The sequence below is a fragment of the Pteronotus mesoamericanus genome, unplaced genomic scaffold (genome assembly GCF_021234165.1).
Source record: "Pteronotus mesoamericanus isolate MK-2021 breed Mesoamerican mustached bat unplaced genomic scaffold, CSHL_Meso_final contig_169, whole genome shotgun sequence".
NCBI lineage: Eukaryota > Metazoa > Chordata > Mammalia > Chiroptera > Mormoopidae > Pteronotus > Pteronotus mesoamericanus.
The window spans coordinates 28530068-28554704 of record NW_026555068.1 but is presented as its reverse complement, the minus strand read 5'-3'; the positions used below and the strand labels follow the sequence as shown (position 1 = coordinate 28554704).

General features: G+C 58.5%; 1 protein-coding gene across 1 annotated transcript in view; it reads right to left on the bottom strand.

The window, feature by feature from the left end:
• The window catches only part of CSMD1 (CUB and Sushi multiple domains 1), a 720682-nt gene that overhangs the window by 182423 nt on the left and 513622 nt on the right, over window positions 1–24637 (bottom strand). The window contains exon 11 of the mRNA XM_054565852.1: window positions 9348–9451. Coding sequence (XP_054421827.1) covers window positions 9348–9451 — 104 coding nt within the window. The remainder of the gene's footprint in view (window positions 1–9347; window positions 9452–24637) is intronic.

Genomic DNA, 24637 nt, shown 5'->3' with positions numbered 1-24637 from the left:
CTATTCTATCCATGTATGTTATGTGTCTCTTATAAGCATCATATATGTTTTATATTATTTTTAATTACTTTTATTTATATTAGTTTTGCCTAGAGAGTTTTTGCCTTTTATTTAGAACACATCTAATGCAAAATTAAAGGTCATTTCTATTGTTTTCTGTTTTTGACTAGTCGATCACTTTTAACTCCACCTTCTGTCTCCTCACACTCATTCCCGCGTTCCATGCAGCCTGCCTGGGTCTCCAACTCGATGTCTGCTGCCGGCGCCGGGCGATGACCCCGACTTTACCCTAGTGTGCAGGTCCCGCCCCATCTCGCTCGCCTTCCTCTGGAACCCCGGTCGCCTGCGTGGAGTCTGGACCGCACGCTGCTTTTCCCGTTCCGGTTCCAATGGTTTCTGCTAACCCCCTTGCATTGCACACCGTTTGTGTCGAGCTCTTTATTGCAAACGTACTGTTTCTCTGTTCCGCGTGCTGTTGAGGTGCGGTTTTCTAGCACAATATCGGCCATTCGTTGACTTTGGTAAGCACGTGAGTCACCGTCACCTAGAAAAACTGCCGAGGGGCACCTGGGGCGTCTGCATGTCGTCTTCCTCTTTTGTCCGTCCCTCGACTCAGGGCAGTGGGCTTGTTTGTGGACGTTTCAGGCAGGTTTCGATTGAAGGCCTTCGTGCGCAAAACGCCATAGAAGCTGTGGCTTCTGTCATAGTCACCTTCCCCCCGGGAGGACCCCCTTTCCTTCCGGCATGAGGCTGGCCGGGGGACCCCATCTCCGGAAGGACTGAGACGGGCCGGCTGGTTCTCGGGGCCCCCAGTGGACGCCGCCAGCCAGAGACGAGGGCGCGAGGCCCCCCCCGCAAGCCGGCGGCCCCCACTTTGTCTCTCGAGCAGTGGGAGAGCCCCGAGTTCTCTCCCGCGTCTAGGCCAGTAGCAGCAGCACATTGTCCGGCTGGATTCCTTTGCTTCTCAGCCTAGAAACGTGAGGCGCAGGCCAACCCATCAAGGACACCAGATACCAGGCTCCTGTTCCCGTTATTCCCTTTCCTGGACACCTTGGTCCCCCAGGCCTCACTGTTTGGTGGCCCAGGGCAGGGGCACCCACGGCCGGGGTCCCCCGAAGCCACGCTCTCGGGGCTGCAGGCTGGTCTGTGTGGATGCCCAGCACCGGGAATGGGCCAACGCCCCGAGGGACAGTGACCGGGGAAATGTGAGATTCATCTTCGCACGTGTCCCATCTCCCTCGGTAACTGTCTTCCAGGGTCCTGACTGCCTCCTGTCAGTCAGTCCCCTGAGCCTCCAAAGGCCTGTTTTACTGATTGTTACCTTTATATTCGGCTTCAGTAACTATTCTCAGCGAGAAGGCTGGTCTGCAACTGGGTGGGTCAGAAAGTTCAGTTAGCTTTGTCTGTGAAACAGAAGACACGCTTTCACTTTCACCAGCACCTTGATTGCTTCGGACACTTTGAGCGCGCCCGCTGTCTCCTGTGTGGTAGGATGCTGACGGTTCTCAGCTTATGTCTCGACTTGATCGCTGTCAACTTCAACTGGCCCACCCGACCGTGGAGCATCGTCCCACGAGGGATCTCCGGCGCGAAGCTTCGCAAACCACTTTTGACACGTTTGATGAGTCCCAGCACCGTCTCCATACGCTGCACACATTTTTTTTTTTTGGCATGTCAGTTGCATTTTTACCTTCCTTGAAATAATAAAGCATAGTATGCCAAAACGTCGCATGTTTTCTTCCATCTTCAATATTAAAATGGCTATGCAAAAATGTACCAATTTTGGTAAGTTTTTTAAAAATGCACACTGATAGGACAGCTGTCACAATACAATCTACTAAAATTTGGTAGATTTTGGTTTGTTTTGAATGAAGTGAAAGACAAGTGCTACTAGAGCCACATGAAACAAAGCAAAACAAACCAACAAAAACCAAAACACTTTTTGGCCCACTCAAAAAAGTCTTAGGCTCTTAGCCCCTCCCTCTGGCCACGCCGCCTCACCTTTCCTGAAACGCCGCCGCGCGTCCCTGGGGACTCTCTGGCTGCCCCTCACCTGCCTCGTCTACCTGCTCTGGGAGGAATGGCTGACAAACTGTCCCAAAGGCCCTCCCAGTTCTCTTAAAACCCTTCCCACGGGACACATCCGTCCGACAGAAACCCAGGTGAGGCCGCCCAACCCTCCCTGCTCTCCCTCCGCACGTGCGGACGGGCGTCTGGGGAGCGCGGGCTCGTGCCCACGTGCCCACGTGCCCCTCCCCCCGCTGCGTTTCAACAACCGCCGTTTTCCCCCACACGCCTCCTCTTCCCGTGGTCTCAGCAGATAACTTCACTTAGAGAACATGGAAAGGGAAACACGTCAAGTGATCAAAACGCGGAGCGCGTGCCCCTCAAGTCTCCCGAACTCATCCTGAAGCCACTGATCGTGCTGTGATAAAGTGCAGGGGTCCCGGGGGCCCCCGGCTGCCTCTCCCCTCCCCCCGCCCTCCCGCGCCAGGCCGCTCAGCAATGTGGCGGACGGTTGGTCCCTCCTCAGTCCCGCACGCGTGTCTGCTCCGTGCCGCCTCTCTGGCCGGGTGCAGGGCCCACGCTGCCTCCCCGTCTGGACCCCCTTTCCTTCAAAGTTGTAGAAAAGCCCAGTTCCTGGGGAGGGAATCTCCATGCGCTTCCGAGACGCCGGCCGTCAAAGTGACACTTGGACCACCTCCCTGAGGGCAGGGGCTGCGGTTTCCAGTGGCTGTGCCCTGGCGTCGCTGTGGCTCAGCCCCCTGTCCATCCGGCCGCGCCCGACGGGCGGAGCTGGGGCGCGGCCGCCCGCCTGCAAGTCTCCCTCCGTCGCACGTGTCATTGGGATGATGGTGTGACAGTCCCCCATCTATGCTTGCTCCCCGGCTGCTGCCCAGGAAAGGGCCGCGGGGGGCTTGTTCCAACGCATTATTTCAAAATTGATTATTTAACACTTTAAAAAGTTACTTGACTATGAGGTATTTTAAGCGTTAATTTCTTTTTTTAATTTTAGAAATTATATTGGATTTCAAACAAAAGAGCCTCTTTTCCTCTTGGCTGTTCCTTCAGGTTTCCAGAATGATCCTAGTCAGCTGGCTCTCGTAAACGCCGCCTTTAAAACAGGCAGGCAAGTGCTATTGTGACCCTTGGCAGCTGCTTCTCTAGTCGAAAGGTTTTTTCTTCAATGGCTTGCAACAAAAAAATAAAATAGATGCTGGTTTTGGTAAAATACTTAAACGGTCATCATAACGCACATGCTAAATGGCTTTCTTTAGAACGGTTCTTTTCCTCCCAAACTGACTCTACAGTACATGGTGTTTTGATTTAAATGCAAAAATAAAACTATTCTAATGAGCCCCTGGTTAATTTGGCTCATCTGTTAGACGCTACTGTGAAGGTTTCTTTGGGGAAAATGCCGCCCCATGGAACATGCGCAGTGTCCCGCTGCCAGGCCCTGCGGAGCCGCGGCCCCCAGCCTGTCTGCGCCGTTCAGGCCTCCACCGGCCTGAGCCGGGTGATAAATCGCCCTGGCTCCGATGCTGCTCAGCTGCTGGGCTTTTGGCAAAGACGGAAATCACGGCCGAGGGTCCCGTTCTTCCTGGAAAACCAACAGTTCTGGAAGAGTATGGGAGCTCACGCTGGGCTGTTCTTCACTTTCTTGAGCAACATGGTGGTATTTGTTCGTAGGTCACTGCCGAAGCCCAAAGCAGCCCCGTTTAAGACAAGCGTGCCCAGGTGTCCGCGCCAGCGTCTGTCCCCCGCCAGAGTCTCGGCTCCCTGGAGTGAAAGCGCGTGTCTCCTGGTCTTTTTCTGTCTGGACTCTGGCATGTAACATGCAAAACTTTTTGAATAAATGCATAAATGATTAACTTATATTTTCATTTATACATTTATGCAAAAAACTGCATGCATAATTCACGAGAATATTCCCAAAGAATGATGGAAATCTTTGCCCTGTCTTAGCATACGACGGCCTTGGCCTTTGGCATTTGGGTATAACCGGGCCACGAGCATGTCCATTTTTTCAGCTCCATCAGGCCACCTCTCTGGCAACGTCCTCATCGGTGAGATCATTGTATTGCCTTATGTCCAAGACATCACTCGGCCCCACCGACTTCCCGGCAGGCCTCAGCGAGGGCAGGGCCGCCTTGCCTTCAGGGCCGGCGAGCCCCTCGGCTCTGAGCGGCTCTTCGCTTCGGCCCCAGGTACAAGACCCACAGCTTTAGCCGCTCACAGGCGAGGTGCGTTTTCCAGGAAGGGGCGTGTGAACCAAACTGCCTCTTCTCCCGCCTGATGCCTGTGCGGCTCCCGGGCTACGTGCGGCAGTTTGCTCCTTGGCGTTGCCCGTCCGAGTTCTCTAGTGCGAATGCAGCGCACGCGTGTTTCTCTGTTTGCCTGCTGCCGGACGCTTACGCTATTTCCAGTTGTTTCGTTTTTTGTAGGCAATTATGATGAGTACAGTTACCGTGACCATTCACTCAGGGTAAATTTTATTTCTCCAGGATAAACACCCAGGAGTGGAACTGCGCGTCACGTGCTAAATGAATATTTAACTTCGTTTGAAACTACCAACTTGTTTTTCAGGATTACCGTTACATTTTAAATTCCTCGTCGCAGCCTCAAAGCTTGTGGAGAATGTAATTCCGTGCATGCGACCTTCTCAGAAACAGAATGAAGCGACGGAGGGCAGGTCGGCGGCCCGGACTCGGGGTGGGAGAGGGTCTGCGTGCAGCATGGCACAGCCCGGGGGCCCTGACGGGGGGGGCCTCCCCACGACCCTGACCCGACGCGACGGGGTCAGGACCAGGGTGCGAACACGCTGACGAGGGAACGCGCACCCTGGCTGCTTCCTCATCGGCGTTTGGCAGCGCCGGCTGCTCCAGTCCGGCTTGGCCACGGGGCGGCCGTGGCCAGGACCTCGGTGACGCAGCTTGCCCGGCTGCGGGAACGTGGCTGGCCCCGGCCAGCGCCAGGACGCTGACATTAAAGGCCACGCCGGGACCAGCAGGTCCTCAGCCCCTCCCCGCAGCCGTCCCTGACCTCTCTGTTCTGCTTTCCCGCCTGCCCCTCCGGGCCACCCCCCTGCCCGCACTGAGAGGCTGAGACGGGCCTCGAGGGAGAGGGGGCCCACCTGCCAGGGGGCCGGCGCCTGGGTAAAGCCGCTGTCCTTTTCCAACAGCGTCTGTCTCACGCGCCTGGCCTCCCTGCCAGCAGGCAGCCGGGCCTCGGTCCGGGCCACAGGGCGAGGGACCGCTCTGCGTCCGGACTGGGGGGGACTATAGCGACCCAGGCACGAGCACCTGCAGACCTATCCACCGAGTTCGTATGTTTTACTGTACATACAAGAAATAATGACCTGAAGATCAAGAAAGCCCACAAAACTCTGACTCTGAGCAGGTCACGAGGCCGGCAAGCCTGAAGCGGACCTGAGGGGACGCCTCTAACGCGTCGTTGCACTGCCTTCTACCAGCAGCGGGGGAGAGCAAAGCCCCGCACGGAGCCTGTAAAATGCGCAATTCCATTGGAAACTGGGCAACTGAAAAGTAAACGCTACTCCTAAGCTAACAAGAGGCCTAAAGCGGACCTACTGCAAGTGTCACGGACGACGCTAGACTCCGGACTGTGCCAGCGCTTAGCCACGGACAGGTCCCTTGAAGAGCCCGCACGACCAACCGCAGAGCGGCCAGTGCGCGTGTGCACGCGCACACACACCAGTTCCCATGAGTAAAAGCGGGGACGGCTGAGCCAGGACTGGTGAAGGGTGTCCACGCCAGGACCTGGCTGGCTGCGATGTTTCGTCACAGGTTTTCAAAGCGGGAGCACTGGGGGAACGGGACCCAGGGGACGCGGTCCCTTGGCAGTAGCACCGGGGGTTCAGAGAGGACTGAGGCTGCACCGCCTCTCTTTCCCCCGGAAAATGAGAACAATGCCCTTGTCGCCAGACAGTCGCACAGGCGGATCCCGTGAACGGCAGCGCGGTCTCCCCTGCCTCCCCCTTCCCCGCACATCCCCTCTCAGAGGCCACGGCGACCGCCCCAGGGCCCTGCGGGCTTTGCGGTGTTGCGGCGGCGGCGGGAACGGTGTCTTCCCGTTGCCCCGAGTGTCTGACCCCTGACTCCGTCTCCCCTTCGCCCGTTCCCTTTACACGCAGGGTGACCTTTCGAGGGTGAGAGGCGCCCGCTGGGCGGCCAGGCTCGCTGCTCAGCAATCGCGGGCACATTACTGTTTCCGAAACACGCATCCCCCCCCAAAAGAATAGCTGCCTCTGAGGTTAATTTAATGTCAAAAACACACAGTGCAGTTGTAAACGCTCTTGACCGACGACTCAGGGAAAGGAGACCGTGGTTGGCAGCGTGTGAAGAAAGGCATTCATTTCTTGGCTCCTTGGAGAAAACAGCCACAGCGAGTGGGTGTTGGTGACGTACTTGGCAGGTCTGCTGTTCGGGCCCGGAGTAGCTGGAAGGAGCCCCTCCCCGACTCCTGCAGGCGCTGCTCTGGGCGGCGCTTCCCTTGGTCCGTCTGCGGGCAGCTGTCCCCAAAGACAGCTTCACTGGGCCCCAACGTTCTGGGACGTTCGCTTGTCCCAGCCGCCCCAGAAAGAGCAGGCCTCCGAGCCCGGACGTGGCGGTGGTCCGCGGCCTGCTCATTCCCCCTAACAGGGCGGCTGGGACAGGGAGCCTCGGTGCCACGGGGTCTGCAGAGGGGCCTGCTCTGTCCCCTCCCACCGCCGCTCTCCGGGGGGAGTGCATGTGCCAGCCTCTGACTGTCCCCTGCTCACCCCTCCCCCGACGCTGCCGTTCCCCCTGAGTCCCGCGGCTCAGCCTGAGTCTCAGTAAACGCGCCTTCAAAGCGGGAAGCCGGACGATGAGGCATGGCAAGGAGGGCTCGCCATGGACGGCGCTCACCGGGCAAGGCCCCAGCGCCTGAGGCGGCCCCGCGCGGCCGGATGCGGTCCCTCGGGCAGCTGACCCAGCCGCCTGTGGCAGGTAGTCTGCGCCCATCGGCCCAGGCTCCTCCCTCGGTCCCCACGACAGGCAGCCACCGCGCCGGGGACGCCCGCGGGGCGCGAACCCCGTCGGTTGTCAGTGTCCCCTTTGTTGTGATTTTTTTCACCATCTTTTACTAAAAAGACCAGGGTGCCTTTCAGTTTGGGACAATAGCCGGGGGCGGCGGTGACCGTCCCACAGGCGCAGGGTGGCCTCCGGGAGCGGGCCGCGGGCCAAGGGCCGCGGGTCAGCTGCGGTTCTCTGAGCGTTCCCTTCTTTTCCTGTCATTTTGAATACGAAGGAAATGCATCCATTGCTTTTCTTTGTTCTCGCTGCAGCTGATAAAATGCCCAGCCGATCTTTGCTACATACATGACGGTCCCCGAAGGGCAGCTCCGCCGGATTCCGCTGGCTGTTTGGTTCTTCCGCTACGGATCTGAGCGCGAGAGGGCGTTCTAACGGCACTACGTCAACAGAATCCACGGTGGGCTCCTGCTCTCTTAACAGCAAAAGGCGTTAAACATGGGCGTGCGACTTCAGACCTCTAATAGTGACCTTAGGGATTTTCTACGGCATGGCTTTGCCACATTTATATTTTATCGCTTGCCTTTATGGGGAAATTTCTCTCGTTTCTTTCAGCAGTAGCCTTTCTTTAAGGGATGCTGCTTTGCACGTGGGTGACATCTGTCAGGTCTGCAGCACGTCCTGCGTTCTGCCCTGGCCACCGGCGGGAGGAGCTCATTACGCATGTTCAACAGCGAGGCAGGCAGAGCGCTCAGGTGGCCGGGCGCGGCGGGCACGGGCGGGCCCTGTGTGGTCAGCACTGGCCACAGGCCACGCGTCACCGAGGCCACGCGTTACCAGGGCCGCGCCCAGCGGCCGCCTGCATTTTGATAAATAAATGCAGTTCTTAGCTAGTCATTAGGCAACGAAGAAAAACTGCTCGGTGAGGGGGTGGGGGAACGGGGACCTTCAGACACGGTGGTGGAATAGGAAAATGCTGTGAACTTTGGGGACGGTTACTGGAAAAGCATACAATGTAGATGAGGATTCCTTTTACTCCAAAATCCTTCCCTGGAGAGGGGGCGCCTCCCCGCAGACTGGTGACGCCCAGGGCCCCCGCGGCCGGGGCTCTGAGTGTGAACACCCGCCCCCACCGGCCCCGGCGTGTGACCTGGGGCAGGCCTGACCCTGCCGCAGGCCCATCGCCCCACGTGATGAGCGTAGCGTCAGCACCTAACTCACAGGACCCGGGTGAGCACCCGGGAGGACAATGAGCCCGGGCGCGTAGCACAGAGTGCGGTGCAGGAGAAACACTGAGATCAGCTTGATACGTCACTATCACGCCATCGTAAGCCCCGGGCCGGCACATAACTGCCATTATTATTAGCAGTCAAGGAGAGAACATGGGGCATAATCACTGCACCGGCTCATTTATTTTTTTCTAGTAGAATGACACGTTGAAGCACCAGGAGAAGCTTTCTCACCAACAGCGAGGAAGCCTCAGCCGTGTGTGCACATGAATAAGAAGCAGCCGGTGAAAACCCAGCAACGCGACTTGCAGGAACGGGAGGCCCGCGTGGCGTGTGCTCTCCGCGCCGCCACCTGACGGTGTGGGCAACGGGCAGAAGCGAGTGGCCAGCCGCAGTGACACGCCCTCTGTGCCGGGAGCGCCGACCGGCCACGACACCCTGCGCCCTATTTTTCATGTCGGGGGAGCAGGTCTCACAAAGAATGACGGCCGTCCTCACGGCCCCGTGTCTGGAGCGGCGGGCGGCGTCCAGGGACACGGCAGGCGGGCTGGGTCCCAGCAGGCGCAGCCCGGGACTGACTCACGTGTCATCCTTGGCTCGGGGCCCCTGCATCTGAGCTCCCCAGACGGAGAGCGAGGTACCCCAGCCTCACGACCCCCGTGCCCCCCGCGTCCCTGTCAGCTTAGAATGCACTTCCACCCGCTGGGAGGGCTTTGGGGAGACACACAGCTTTGTTCTAGAAAATGCTTGTGCTTTACAAGAGCACTGATGACAGCGTTCCGCAGGGAAGCAGAACCAAAGAAGGTTGAGAAGCTCCTCGCGTCTACCTTCTACCTCCTGTAACTTGGGATTCTGTGCCATGTTGTTGGAGGAAACACAGACACCAGTGGAACGCCACCCTGAACGAGTTTTCCCATGAATCAGCCTCGGAGGCCAGGCACCCACCCCCGGCGGCGCAGGTCGAGGGCTGCGTGGAAGCGGGAAGCCTGCTTCCGGCTCCCGGTGCCCGCGGCGCGCGCACCCCCTCGGCGCGCCCGCCGGAAACCGCGCGCCCGCGCGCCCGCCCGCCCGCCCGCCCGGGCCAGCGAGGGGAAGCCACACTTACACGTACAAGACCGTCCTGGTGTCGCCCACGGCGCCGGCGTCGCCCACTGTCAGCGTGTCGTAGCCGCGCTCTAGCTCGAACTCCTCAAAGGCGAGCTTGATGACCTGCGAGGGGCAGAGAGAGTGACTCAGCATCGGCGGAGGGCACGGGTGGCGGCGGCGGCGCGGTCAGGGTGGGGGTGGGGGTGGGGGGGTGCCCGCGGGGACGTGGCCGCTTCGCTCCTCCGTTCCCTGTGTTTGGGTGATTTCAGGCTGCTTTTCAAAGTGACACTACGGGCACCTGGATACATTTGAGGGCCCTTAGCTATAGAATTTGACGGAACCCAAAGCCGCTATTGCTCCGCAGGTATTTATTATGATCAGCTCTAAAAAATGAAATTAACCCCTGCGACGCCCTAAGTCAAGTCTCGATCACATATTTAACGCTTTTAGTGTTTGGGAACGACAGGAGTATAACTCAGTATAATCAGAAGAAATGAGGAATACAGTCAATGAGATCTATGTTACTATAATAATATAATAATGTTACTATAATAATATAATAATGAAACATATGTTAAGGACCCCGGGAACACCATGAGAGGAATACTTGGAGAGTAGCGTGTGCACGTTTTATATAATTATTTACATTAACATAGGAGAAGGAATTCTGAGACTCGGCAGCTGTCCTGTACGGGTAACTCTGCAAAGCCCTAAGTGCCCCGTTTTTATAAACGCCAGTCTTGGCGCGGTGCCTGGCATGTGGCATCTGGATAACACGGGCTTCTCTCTGTGCATCGATATGTTAATCTCCCACGAGCTTCCTCCCGTAGCGCCAGGACCCTTTTGTCCTGGACGAGGAAATGCTTCCTTCAGTGACTGAGAACCGCGAAGAAGGGGAAAGAGAGGTGGAGATGCCGTGAAGGGAGCCTAGGGATCCGGGTGACAAGACAGGACAGGAGATGACAGTGGCAGAGGAGGGGGGCAGCCACGACGGGTCTGATGCAGAGACCAGCACCACAGATGGAGGAGGAGGAGACAGACAGACGGCGGGTTGACTCGGGTGACAGCCGAGGGTGAGAGGGACAGAGGACAGGGGAAGGCGGGCAGCACCGGGAGGGAGGGAAATGCGAGAGTCAGAGGGGCCGGGCGTAGGGAAACCCGCGTGCTGGAGGTACGGGTCACGGGCCTGTTTCAGAGCGAGTCAGAACCTCTGGCATCTCCCTAAAGGGTGCCCAGTGCCTGTCGGTTGCGCTGGAAGGAGCGGCATCAGCGGCGCGGGGTCGGCCGGACCAGCCTCTGGCTCGCCGTGCGCACCCCTGCCCGGCCGGGCCCCGCAGCTCCACCAGGTGGCGCCGATGAGGGATGCGTTAGTCCTGCTGTTTGAAAGTCTTAGGAAAAGTGGTGACGTAGCCGTTATAATTTTTTAAAGTTACTCTCTGCAGTCGCAGGGTTGGCGTGAATACGCCGTTTCAGCCATCGGAGTCGGAAGGGGGGCCGAGGCGGAGGCCTCTCCCAGGCCAGCGGCAGCCCGGCCCAAGGGTGGCTTTTGTTCAACGTCTCCCCCGCCTCGGGGGTCCGTTTTTAAGCGGCCGCCTCCCTGGCTTGCGTGGCACAGCCCGCGGAGGGGCGCTGAATCACGCGCCGTTGTAGACACGCATCCCCGCCCGGGGTCCGATCAGCGGTGAGGGTCGCAGGCCGGGGGTCTCGCCGGGTCAGCCTGCTTTCCCAGGCGCTGTCAGGCGGCTGCGCTGCACTTCCCTCAAGACAAGGCGCAGGGCGCTGGGTTTCTGTGGGGGGTCGGCCTGGTGGCCTTTGGAGGCAGTTGTCAAGGACTACACTTACCCCGTGGTGCCACTGCCCCCCGGGAAAGAGAAAAGGCCGGCCTTGTTTACAAACAACCGCCTGTAGCAGGCCAGCAATGCGCCGTTCTGCACACGGAGACTAGAAACACACATTGGTCAGGGAACTTGCCGTTCCAGCTCTCAGTTAGCTCGAGCCAGAAACGCATGTGAGCAGCGAGGCTGACAGAATGCGTTTTTAATAAAAGATGCGCACGTGCAAGGGGCCCGGTGGGGTGGCCCGAACGCACAGCGCGACGGCGGCTGCCGTGCCTGTGTGTGGCCTTGGCGCCCGACACGTCCACTCGTAGCCGACGTCCGGTGCAGTCTCACTAGCTGCAGTCACCGGACCGAGCCGCCGATCTTGGGACGTGTTCATCCTACGAAGCCACAGCTGTGTCCTTGGCCGCCCTCTCCCCGACCCGCCCCGGTCACGGCGATTCTACCCTCCACACCTGCGTATTTGACTTTCCAAGTTCCCACGCAGTAGCGAGATCGGGGGAGGGGGGGCCTTTCCCGAGCCGGGGCGAACGCGTGCGGCGCCCCGCACTCCACGCCCTCCCTCCTGTACCCGCGCTGGACCAGGCCCCGATGTGAGTGCGCACCCCCCTCCTCGCCCGCTAGCCTCTCCATGGGCGTTTGGCTGCTTCCGTCCCTCGTCCCCTGTGAACAAAATGCTCCCACACACCTTCAACTGTGAAGAGTTCGCTGACGTCGAGCCAGCAGGGCGGCACCTTTAGGTTTTGGCACACGTGCATGTTCACGCCTGTCGTGAACGGCTCCTGCGGCGGGTCCCGTGGGCAACTCCTCGCATGGCGAGTCTCTGCAGACCAGTCGGCACCCGCGTGGGGCCCGCCAACCCCTGCCCCGCCCGCTCTGCCCGCCTCTTTGGTGAGACCCTGCTTCTCCTTTCTAACAGGCCCTTCTTTCGAAACATTTCGCTAGCCTGCTGTCCAGACCCCCATCTTGGCTGTGTGCGCGAGGCGGGCAGGCCGCAGGCCCGCTCTGGGCGACCCCAGCGCCACCCTCCGGGGTTCCTGGGGGTCTGCCCTGCCCGGGCCGCCGCGCTGCGGCGAGAACCACCAGAAGACCCGGCTCTGGCCTTGAAAACACCTCCACGTCTGCCCAGCGGGGGTGCGGGTTGTCGATAAACACAGAGTCATTATAGGATTTTTAACTTCGGCAGATAAAGACGCCTTAATGACCACAGATAAAACTGGGGAACAAAGGACTAAGTTTTAGAAGTCGGTGATGTAAAGCTCCGCGGCTGTTTGGATAGATACAAAATAATGATAAGAATATAATGTGGAGAGATAAATATTTCTTAGTGATTAAAGATAAAATTGTTTACTGTGTGGGTGTAAGTGGTTCGCGCACTGTTCACCTTCTTCAGTTTTCTTACTAAGGGAGTGAAGAGGGAATTAAATAGAGGGAAAAAATCAGTACATTTGTTCGGCTCCTCTGTCAATACTAAGCGCGGCTGTGACCTTGGTCTCTCGCTCTCTGTAAACAGGCTGCCCTGACTGGCTCCCCTAGAAAATCGATAAAGCAAGCAACCAAATTAAGTATTTTCTCACGATGCCTGTGTCTCCACAGCGCCATCTAGCAGCCAGGATGAGAATGCACCTCCCCGGTGTCCCCAGGGGCAGACAACAGGCGCGGAGCCTGTGACTGTGCAGGAGAGGAAATGCCGCTCTCCTGAAGCAAACGCAAGTGTCAGCCTTGAGCTGTGCTGTGATGGGACACACGAGCCAGTGCGCCGGGCTGTTGGTGGCAGGGTGGAGCCTGCCTTGGCGAGGCTGGCCGTGCAGGCCGGCCGGTGGGGACGGGGAGGGGTGGACGTGGCCACAGTGGGGCGGTGGCTGCAGGACACCCGCGTGCGAATTTGTGTCTGCGGCTCTCAGTGCCCACGGGGCAACTCCTAGTTCCAGCTTCACGCAGAAATGACCCTTCGTCTCTGTCCCGCCTGCACAGGCCCTTCTTCCTGTCACGGGTCCTGTGCTTCTCCGAAGGAGCGCGGTCGCTGAGACCGCGGGTCCCGAAGGAGGAGGAGCGGCGCCGCGGCGCTTCAGCCACGAAGCAGGTGGGGCGGTGAGAACAGGTCGGGCCGACCTGAGAGAGGAAGCCCCTCCAGCGAAAGTCGTCAAAATGCTGCGGGAAGTGTCTGTGGCCTGGCGTGCGCCCAGCGCGGCCATGGGGAGTCACTGCTCCCCAGGGACAGGGTGGCCGCTGAGCCACCATGGGGGGCTCCGCAAGGTGCGCTGTGGGAAGCAAGGGGACAGACCACGGCGGCTCCAGGGGCATTTGAGTCCAGGCACGGAGCAGCCAGCGAGCCATGGGCATCGTCCGGAAAACCACCAAATGCATTCTCAGATGGGGAAGGAGGACAGCAATCCATCACGGTGCGAGGCTGGGGACCGAAGGATCAATACAGTAGCTGGCACGGGACACATCAGAGCATCCTTACGTGGGGTGACGTGCACAATTAATATTTACAGAGTCTTGGAATCTATCAGCTGAAGATACGTGGAGTCCCCTCGCTGGAAGTTTGAAGGACTAAAAGATGAAAGAGGCGCAAGAAAAAAATTATGTGTCTGTAGATAAAAGCAGAGATATTGACATTCATGCGAAAGAAAGAGGAACAAAGGGTGCAGATCAATAATTACAGCAGTAATGGGAGGCATGTTTTGGCCGCTGACTAGTGTTGAGAACAGAGCTTAACCATGGTTCATTATGGACCCGGCTGAACAGAATCTACCAAACACAAAAAACAGGAACACCTCTTCCTATAGAGCTGTTTAAGAAACGCTCCCATAGAAATCCATACACACACCCAGAAGAATAAGTGGATTATACTTGAAGAAATGCAAATCAAGCGTGTTGTGTTTCCTTCTGATGCAATAAGACCCAAGAGACAATGGATCAACAAGACGAGTCTCGGGTAAGAAGAAAAAGGGCATTGCTTTTAACATGCTATTCACTGAAGAGATGAGACTACGTGAGAAGGGAGAGAAAGTCTTTGACAGATTTTTTAATGTAACAGGTATTTTATTAACACGTTCCTTACCTTCACTGTGGCTCAAAAAAGCTTCAACAACAGGATTAATTTTAAAGAATTACCTAAAGGGTATTTTGTGTGCATATGAAAATAACGATCTAAAGAATTTACAAAATGTGGAAAGAAAAGGGTGGAGTTGATCACCATAAAAACGTCTCTACGTTTCTGAACGTGAAACAAACCAAGACCGAGGTGAGCGCAGCCTCGGGGGAGGCGGCTCATCCCGGGCGGGGCCGGGGTGTCGGGGGGGGGGGGGGGGGGCGCCGACAACGCGGAGGTGGTAGGGAGGCAGCTGGGACCCGACGACGGGGCGATGCCCACCCCACGGCCAGCGTCCGAGGGAGCCCCAGGGCCCCGTTCCAGATGGACGCTCGCAACAGAAGCCGGAGACGGGCACCGACCTGCAGCCCTGCCCCCCACTCCGCGGCGTCACGAAGGCGCCGGAGGGGCGGACACTGGCCCCGGGCGTGGTCGCTGGGGGCGCGGTCGCTGGGGGCGCGGTGGGGGCCGTGACCGCTAACCGCCTGCTTTGGGCCGAGCGGAACCGCGCACCAGCTGTTCCGCGTTTCATCCATTTGCGCCTCGTCGGCTCCTCGCCAATCCTGTTTTTCAGTTGCCCCCTTTCTAGAGGGAACCTGCAAGTACCGAGGGCATAAAAATCAGAACCCCCCCCAAAGGTGGTGACCACAGAGTAAGTCAGGCCGCAGACAAAGCCGCGGCGGTGGGAGGGTGAGCGTGAGTCGCGGTGAGAGCCTCCCGCTTACAGCGCAGGAAAGGGCCTCCGTCTAATGCCGCCGCTCCTGCCGGGGGCCACGCAGTGCGCGGGCCTCGCGGGCCGCAGGCCCACGCCCGTCTCCCCCGCTCCTTCCCGGGCGCCGTCCTGTCTGGAGGACCGGCGGCGATGGCTGTCCTCGGCGCTCCCGTGTGGCTCGCCGGCCACGGAAAGGAGGCGCGTCGCCGAGGCCTCTGGGTGCGCGGCTGCCCAGTGGTGCTGCTGGCGGGAGGGGCGGCCTCTCCGAAGCCCGCGTGGCTGCCGGGGCGGGGCAGCCGCGTGGGAGTGCCGTCCCCACCGAGCTCTAAGGCGATTCCCGGGGAGTGACCGAAACCGATGAATGGGGTCATCAGTACAGAGGAGGGCGGGTAGGGGCAGGACTCCTCGTGTCCTTGGCGTGGATTCTGCAGTTTAGTCGACAAGGAACAGGGACATTCGAGGAAGGCACGCGGTGCCCGCTATTTCCATGAGTCTACGCTGTACAGTGAGGAACGTCAACGTTTTCTTTAGGGTGGCCATCGTCAGCAAGGGAGACCAGAGGCTGTGGGCCCCAACTGCCGTGACATGTCCCTGCGCTCCCTGCGTGCGGGGAGGGACAAGGCTGCGGCCGTCCTGGCTGGTTCGCCGCACATGGCAATGTCCGCCACGTCAGTGGAAGTTACGTGCAAATACACTACGAAATAATGGCAAAATCGGACCTCACTCTGACCAAAGAGCAGATCAGGGCAGCCCTAATCAACGCAGGAAGCCCACGCGGCCCCCACGGCGCCGGCGCGGCACGCGACGCCATCAGGAGAAGCCATTTAAGTTCGACCACCCTGGCAGGTTCCACGGCAACGCTCGCGCGGCCCCGGCTGTATTAGGACACAGCGAACCCTCCCGGCGCAGCGCTGCCGAGGGGGCTGACGTCGCCATGGCGGGGCGGCCCGGAGGCGCAGCCCTGGTATGTGGGCAGAGTCCGGCCCCTTCTCTGCTGGGGCCGCCGGACGTGCTCCCCATGCGCGGGCGTCATTGGAGGCAGCCCGTCAGCAGCTGGGCCCTCAGCCGGCCGCGCTACACGGGACAGCCGTCCAGGAGAGTGTCCGAGTCACTCCACCGGCCCACGGAGATGTTCAACTCCAGGGAGCGGGCTGGCCCGGCCTGGCATCAGCTTCTGAGGGCTCGCTGCTGCCTGCTCAGGAATTCTGCGCGGCGGGTTTTAGACCCTCAGCCGCTTGAAATTACCCACTGTGTGAATGTTTAAGCCACAGAACCCCCTTTACACGCGAAACTCACCAGCATCTGGAACAAAGCAGGATAGAGAAACACCAAACTGCTGCCCCTCGCCCCCTCTCCGCTGCCGTTAGCGAACGTGTATGTACGTGTAGATGACATCACACTGGTTATGCTGCTGCAGGGGTCCCAGGCTCCCCTGCGACCCCGGCGCCCCGCGCCCTCAGGCAACCCTGCGCCTTTGTTCCTGTCCGTGGGTCCTGCCTCTAAGCTCTTCGGCTGCTCCATTTCCTACGCTGCACTTCGTATCCCTGCGGCTATTCTGTAACTACCTATTTGTTCTTCTTCATGAATATATAGATTTTTAAATAAAAAAAAAATTCGGGCAACAGCTGGGGACGGCTGCACATTCTCCTGCCGCTTAAAATGCGGGGCCGCACCCCAGCATCACGTGGGGAACAGCCACTTCCTGGAAGACATTTCGGGTGCCATTCAGCGGCGCGTGGAAGATACATTTTTCCACTGACGACAAGCAGGAACAACGGAGCCTTTGTTAAATGGCACCGAGAGTCCACAAGGAACTCGGAAAATGACTAAGCAGTGGGAACCAACACTCTCCACGGAGTGAAAGGCACGGCCCCACGTGGGGATAATTAAGATGAGACAGCACAATACTTCACAATACTTCACACCGTGGAGTTAATGTAGGACATCCAACATGAAAGGGAGAGACGGACGAAACAAATGAGAAACAACTAATCATGCCCCAAAGAACAATTTAAAGAAGTTGTTGGTGTGATTCTCCGGCCCCCCTGCGGGCTGCAAAACTGAACACTCCGTCACACGTTCTGTTTGTTAGAATTAATTATTAGATGGAGCCAGGCGCCATGCAAACGGTAGATAAATCAACCTAATAAATGTCACTTGCGTTTCCAGGCCTCTCAGCCGCAACGCGTGCTGCGGCTGCAGGGACCGGCCCCCGAGCTCTGGCGGATCTCCTCACCGTGCACGTCTATTTTGTTTCAGACGGAGGCCACGGCAGCGCCCTTGAACGCCGAAAGATAAAGCGTCTGAGTGAGTTTTGTGAGGAACCGCCAGGCCGTCTCCCCACTGGCTGCCCCGCCTGTGCGCCCGCCAGCAGCGAGGGCGACTCCACCGCCCGCGTCCCCCCCGGCGTTGGGTGGCGCCCGTGTTTCGGATTTCGGTCACTTGAACAGGCAGCTGGTGGCATCCAACTATGGGCGAGTGAGTCATTTTTGAGCCTGGGTTTCCTGTGTCCCACACGGACACAGCACATGCGCTGCACAGTGCGTCTGGAGCCCCACACTTAGTAGCATTTTCTAGTCTCCTTGGACCGTGAGGAGCCTCCCCAGCCTTGACCTTCCTCAGGTGGGAGGGCGTGGCTGTTGCCAGGGCCTCGCGAGCCCGTGGGAAGCTTCAAAGCCGTGGGCCAGGCTCAAAGGAAAACAGCATTTCAGTGAGAAGGGCAGCGTCTCAAAAGCACTTGGGGAGCAGGCCGAGGACCGGGACACTGCAGTGGGTTCCGTTCCAAGGTGATCGTGGAGACGCCCCCAGCCTGGGCTCGCAGGGCGAGCGGCTGAGCTGCTCCGTGACTGACAGCGGGCCGCGGGGACCCCCTCCCCGGGACCGGAGGTGCCATGCCGTGCTGTGACAGCGGAAACCCTGGCCTCCGTGGATGGCTCGGGGGGCCCCAGGTGCCTCCTGAGTGTCGGCCTCCTTCCCGGCCCGTGACCGCGGCCAACGGGATCCAGCGTCACGGCTCTACTGTCTACTGGCCCATCCAGATTTTTAGCCTCTGCTTGTGGGAAAGCGCCTCTAGCAGGATAGGGTGGGCACAGGGCAGCACCAGGGCTTCTCCCGTGATGCTGGGCGCGTCCGCAGACCCTCTGTCCAAAGGCGCGCTTCCCCCGGGGCCTGCGGCATCGGGCATGCGCCAGTCACCGCAGCACATTATCCTCAACTTCGGGATTCTTCTAACGCTGGTGGAATCCCCGCCCCCCACACACAGATGTAGGGACATGTCACGGAGCTTAAAAAGTCCACCCCAAGTCAGACAGCTTGACAGCCGTAGTACGTCCCGCCTCCAGCAGCCACCGGCGCTGAGGCGTCCGTCCTTTCGGGCTAAAACGATGGCCTGTGCTCTCATTTTAGAAACTGAGAGCGGCAGGTTGGTATTTAACTTCTATGTACAGACAGCGGTCATGTGGAGTGTTTCCGATATGTCTATCAATCATAAGAATAAATAGCGTTTTCTCCCTAAATTCTCGGTAGAGTATAAATTGCCTTAAAATGTGAAGCTATCTCAGTGAAGGTAAATAGAACGGGGCAGTTCTGTAAGAGGGAAAATGTCTGAAATACAATTTTTGTGTGCGTGGACACTCCAAAGCCCTTCTGTGCGAGTCGAGTGGGAGGCGGCTGTCCCCAGTGGCGAGTGCATTTTAAACTCTAAGTGGCTGACCTCCCCCCGACTTTAGATGTGGCAGATACGGATAAATCGCTACAGACTGGGCGCCCTGCCGCTTGCTCTCCGGACCGGGGGTCAGATGTAAACCACCCAGACGGAGCCCCAGGGAGGGGCCGCGGTTCCCGGGCGGGTTGACCTCCGAGGGCTCGGCACCCACACCTGTAAATCTCCTTCCTGGGGCCGGTGGCAGCTCTCAGCGTCTACACAGCCAGTACTAGCTCTTGCTTCCTCCATAAACCAATCCCTGCTCCCTCCGATGTGTCCATGTGCTGAAAACCCACACTTCCCAGCATGGCTCTCCCCTGGGAGGAGGCGAGTAATCCTCCCCAAAAACATGGGGCGGGAGCTGGGGAAGCTTCGCAGACAGCGGCCTGCGGTGGGGGGACCCTCCTGCTCTGCCCCTCTTTGTCCCCCAAGGCAAGGGTCCGTCTGAGAGCCACACGGCCAGAGAGCAGGAGGCGGCCCAGGAGGCGCCCAGGTCTCCCCGAGCCAACGTGTGTATCTGGGGACACCTATCTCCACATTTTTAATCACAGAAAAATTTAGCCCCTTCCTTTTGTGAGCCACTGAGGTCTATTTCTATTACTCAGAGCCGAACACAATGCCAGATTGACGCAGAAAGCGGTCGTGAAACCTTAACGGGAAAAGTCAGGTGAAGTGTCGACATAATGTCCGGTTCTCATTGTTAAAGGTGGAAGGAAGGCGCGGTGCACATGCTGCTCAGCCGTAGAAAGGGTGAAACACCGGCGTTGGCGACGACGGGGACGCGTCTTGAGGACAGCGTGCCGAGGGACGTCTGTCAGGCAGGAAAAGCCAAGAACCATAGGATCGTACTCGCATGTGGGACATACATCTGGCGGAGGGCAGTGAGTGACCAAACAGGAAACGCAAACCAACGCGGGCGCAGGGAGCGCGGCACGGCGGCGGCCAGGGCGACGGGGTGAAGGGGCCGCACGCGGGGGGGCAGAGGAGCTGACTGGGCGCTGGGCGCATGAGGCGACAGGCAGGCAATGGGTCGCAGAAGCGGACACTTGAAACCTGCACGGTCTTATTGACCAGCGTCACCCCAATACGTTGGATTTAAAAATTAAATCCAAAGAAAATAAAGGTGCTCTTGCCCTTTCAAAGATCCCATCTCATAAGCATATTTCACTTATACACACGCATACACGTTCTTGAGGTGACGAAACCTCAGACACGAAACAGATTAGACATCACAGCAGCTCCGGCCCCCGCCCCGAGGCCCCGGCCCCGTGACCTCCGGTTCATGACCACCCGCCGCGCCTCTGGACACGGCCCCGTGCCCCCAGGGGGCAGAACCGCCCCTGCTCGAAAGTCGCTGATGTAGAGGGGAGTTAAGATTGAAAACACAATTCCTCGTCTTGCCAAAGAAGTTGATATCTGAGTTAACTTCCTCAGAGTTAAATCCTCCAGTGGCATGAAGGCCCGGCTGGCGGCACAAACGTGCCAGGAAGTGCTGGTCTCTAACCGTCTATTGTGAAAAGTGAGGCGGGTGCCTCTTCAACAACCAGGTTTCCATCCGCCATGAGGTGTTTCGCTAGAGCTCGTCACACCTTGCTTCTCCGCGTCCGATCTCCACGCGGCGAAAAGCGAGAACGACAGGAGGACAGAGCGCGTGCGGCAGCTGGGGCTGACCCACGGGCAGTCAGGGGCTGCGCCTCTGTTTTTAGGGGCCCTGCCTGCAGCCGGGACGTGTGGGGGGCAGGCGGTCCCTCTCCCTCCGCGCGCCCGCTGCCCCCACGGGATTCATCCGAGAGTGACGGGTCAGTTCCTGCTGATAATTTCAAGATAAAATTTATATCAATCGATTGGTCAAATGTGTCGGCGTCCGGGGGTTCCAGGGCACAGGGGTTGCGCCAGAGACTGAATGATCCATTTGGTTTGGGACCTGCAGGGACTGAAATTGTGGATGCGAGATTATTGAGCTTCTTTCTTCCCCCAACCTGAAAACGGATAGAAAACACCTGCATAGAGTTATGTCTGGAAATGGTTCTCTATTTAAATATAACGATGCTGAGACTAATTAAAGGCTCAGTACATTTATGTATTATAAACGTGCATTTGATTTGCGTGTATCTATGAAGACACGATATATAATAGGAGCCCTAGGCAACTGAGCGTCGGGCGCCTGCGCGACAGGGAACCGCCCCGCCGGCACGTCCCCGGGGCCCCAGATGTCACCCCTCGCGACACGGGGCCCGGAAGAGGCTCGCTCGGGGAAAAGCTGCAACACTTTCATGGAATATCCTCATTTTTTAAGAAACTAGACGTATCATTACTTCCTTCAAATACTAGATCATGCCGTTCAGGTGGTGCCGCCCACACTGGTCCAGGTTCCTCAGCTGAGTCGGACCAAAGCCGAGAGTTTTGCTTCTGAAATGCATCACGCCACACGCCCCTATTGTAATGCAAGAGCTTTTTCGGGACGTTTGGCCCTATTGTACGGTGCCAAATGAGCAGTTTCCAAGTTGCCTGTGAGCTGCTCGCTGACAAGGCCTTTCTGCCGCACCAGTTAGCTCACGGGAGAGGGCCTCCGTCTGAAAGCAGCCGCAGGTTCACCTCGGCGGGGGAAGGGCTCCGGCACGGACGCCCCCGGCAGGAGCCCTGGCCCCGAGCCGCAGAGGCGGGCCAGAGAAGGCGCAGGCGCGCGGGGCTGGGCGGCCGGGCTTTCGAGATCCCCGGCTTCCCGGCGTCTCCCGAACCTCCTGACGCATCAGCAGAGGCGGGACCAGGACTCGCCTCTGTCTGACCCTCTGTTCCTGAGCTGCCCGAAGTCCAGTGCTCACGCTGCAGGAAAACACACCAGTTCCTCTGGGGGTCGTGCCTGGAAACGTCTTGGAACATGATGGGCGGGGGCCGCCCGTGTCCTCCACGGGACACGCCTCGATGGGGGCCGGGAGCCGGTGTGTAGTAACAACTCAATAAACGCGCTGGGCCTCCTTTGGCAGGAAGGGACGTGCAAGTGGGAAGCGTGGGCTGTGGCTGCCACCTAGTGGCCGTGCCCAGAAATGTGGTCGCTGAGTCCCAGAAGGAAGTGTCACCTGCTGAAGGAGTTTGGATCCCGGGCCGCACGGGGGGCCGGGGACCCAGGGTGTCCACTGTTCGCGGGTGGCCTGCGCCTTTGGCATCGGGACCTTCCGTGGAGCGCCGAGAAGCCATCACCCCTCACTGCCTGTGCTCGGGCGCCGCTGGGACACGCGGGCTGGGGAGCTGCCCCACCGAGCAGGGGTCCGGCCGCGGGAGCCCCACTCGGCCTTGTGTGGCAGGCGCCCTGCGTCCCTGTGCGGGGCTGCCTGCCGGTCGGGGTGCCTGTGTGCAGCGGGGGGCATTGGGCGGCTGGGCCGGGCGTCTGCGCTCTCGCCACGCGGTCGGGAGTTCTTCAAACCGCGTCCCCCGGAATGTAACCCAAGGGCTCAAAAACGCAGGGACAGAGCCCTACTGACAACTCCTTTTTGAAAGGCTAGAATGTCACGCGTGTGTTAGACATCACGCCTCTCAGAGGGGGGACGAAGGGCGCTGAATGCCCTCCGGCAGCGCCAATGGCGGCGGTTTCATGCCAGGCAGACTCCAGGCGGACTGGTGACGCTTCCACCTGCGCATGTTGTGTGTCACTCCCTGCGCCATTGAGAACGGGCGCTCTGAACGACTGCTCGTGGCCACTGTGCCTGCGGCAGCTGCTGGGGTCTCGCCTCGTCTCTGCTGTCCCCTCCCTTGTCGCTGTGTCTCACGCTGCCGGCAGGCTCGTCCTGAAACCGCTGCCTCTGTGCGTGTGATTCATGTTTTGGCTTGAAACGCGAGCAGCTCCAAACCACAGGCCTTGGTCCCTATTTCCTGCCGCTGTGGAGCTCCAAGGAGAGGTGACGATGCACGGTAATCTGATTGGAGGCGTCAGGACCAGTGTAGCGGACAGGGGAAGGCGCCGTTGCCACGTGGCGGAGAAGGACACTGGGAAGGGCAGCCGCAGGGTCGAGGCAGAAAGGCACGGGGGCCAACTCAGTGCGTGACACAGTCGCACCTACGGAGCCATGACCCTGGGGAGGGCGCTGGCGGTGGGAGAGCGGGCGGAGGGGAGCATGTGCCGGGGAGGTGACAAGGGCGAAGCCGTGAGTCGATGAGGTACTGATGAGGCTGGAGAAACCGAGGCGGCTGAGGATGCAGGCACGGCGGCCACGTGCGGCGGGGACTTGGCGGGGAGCCGGGCTCCCGGCAGCAGGGCCGGTGACATGGGACAGGAGTCAGCGGGCCTCAGGCAGACCCGTGCCGGCTGCTGGGCCGCCCAGGGGCGAGGATGCTGCGGGGCAGCCTGTGTCCAGCCCCGGCTTCTCCGCCCACGGCTCCGTCTCCCGCGGGTACGGGGGGCTGCTGAACTGGAACTGCTCAAATCCTGCTTCGAAACGCCGTGCGCTGTTATGCATGATATTTAATTCCCCCTTAGTTCAAAATAACTCCAATGCAAATGAATGTCTTTTCTGCATCGATATGAATTTGTTACTTAAAATTATGTAAAGTCTCCAGTGACTAATTTAAAAAGGTAATGCTCCTTCCCCAAAAGAACTCTGATAAGCTGTATTTTCTCACAGGCATTACATTGAAGGCAACTTTTTTCATTTTCTTTTTTTTTAATGTTTAATTGAATTTACGGGGGTGACATTGCTTTGTAAAATTATATAGGTTTCAGGGGACAGTTCTAGAACACACCATCTGTAAGTTGTGCTGTGTGTTCGTCACCCCAAGTCAAGCCCCCCATCCCATGTATCCCCCTTCCCCTCTGATGATCTCCGCACTGTGGTCGGGGTCTTTTTTCTTCGCTTAATCCCTTCCTGTTTCCCACCTGGCCCCCTACCTCGCCCCCCGCCCCGGTAGCTGTCAGCCCGTTCTCCGTGCCCAGGAGTCCGATGCCGTCCACCGCGGCTCGCTCACCTTCTATCGCTTTCTTAGGGACACGATCACAGAGCTCACCAAGAGATTTATCTGAAAAGGTTGGGTCGTTGAAGGTATATAATGAACTATGTTAATAAGTATCTAATTACTGTATTAATTGGCATTGCCTCCACTAGACCTGCGTGGCAAGAGCAATTATAATTGCTTCGAAATCTGCCTCTCCACCAGCTGGAAAATTCTGGAGGAACTGGTTTTGTTTGTTTTGTTTAATGCCCTGCCTACTTAACAGGTTCTCCTAATATATATTATGTTAAAATGCACATCATGTATCCTATATATTAAACCACTAATATATCCGTATTATATATATTATATACACGTATACGAGGAGAACTATCTATGGAGTGAATGGGTGTTCATTTGACAACATTGGAAATTGCGATGTGCGTCCCTAGGAGCCACGCCGAGCTGGCTCCCTGTGGTGATTGTTTGGTGTGAGCGATTTCTCGGGGGTACTTGGCGTAAACTGACGTGCGGCTTGGTCGTAGAAGAGCCGGAGCAGAAACAGGGGCAGAAAGAGGGTAACTCAGCACGAGACCGTCCGCCCTCCCCAGACGCCCTCCGCTCACCTCCAGCTGCCTTTGGGGGTGGGCCTTTCCTATTCTGTGTTCTCTCTTTAATGTTTATGAAGCCCGTGAGACAGACAGCTGAGGCGCACCCCCACTTCTAGAATTCTCTGTCGATGCTTCTAGCAGGAGGCGACCGGCAGCTGTCACATGACTGCCGGGCTCTCCTTTGCTCAGCCTGTAGCGGCCCCGCCCCCCAGGAGCTCCGTGGGGAAACCCCTCCCTTGGACACCCCCTGAAGAGCCGAATCAGGCCCAATGACGCTCAAGGCTGCTGCTTGCTTGGGACGGTGGCCCTGTTCACCGGCGACGCCCCCAGGTGTCCCGGCGGCAGGGGGAGCGCGCCGGCGGGGAGGGTGCACACCAGCCCGGTGCCCCCCGGCCCCTGGGGACGCTTCCCCGCAACAAGGCCGGGCC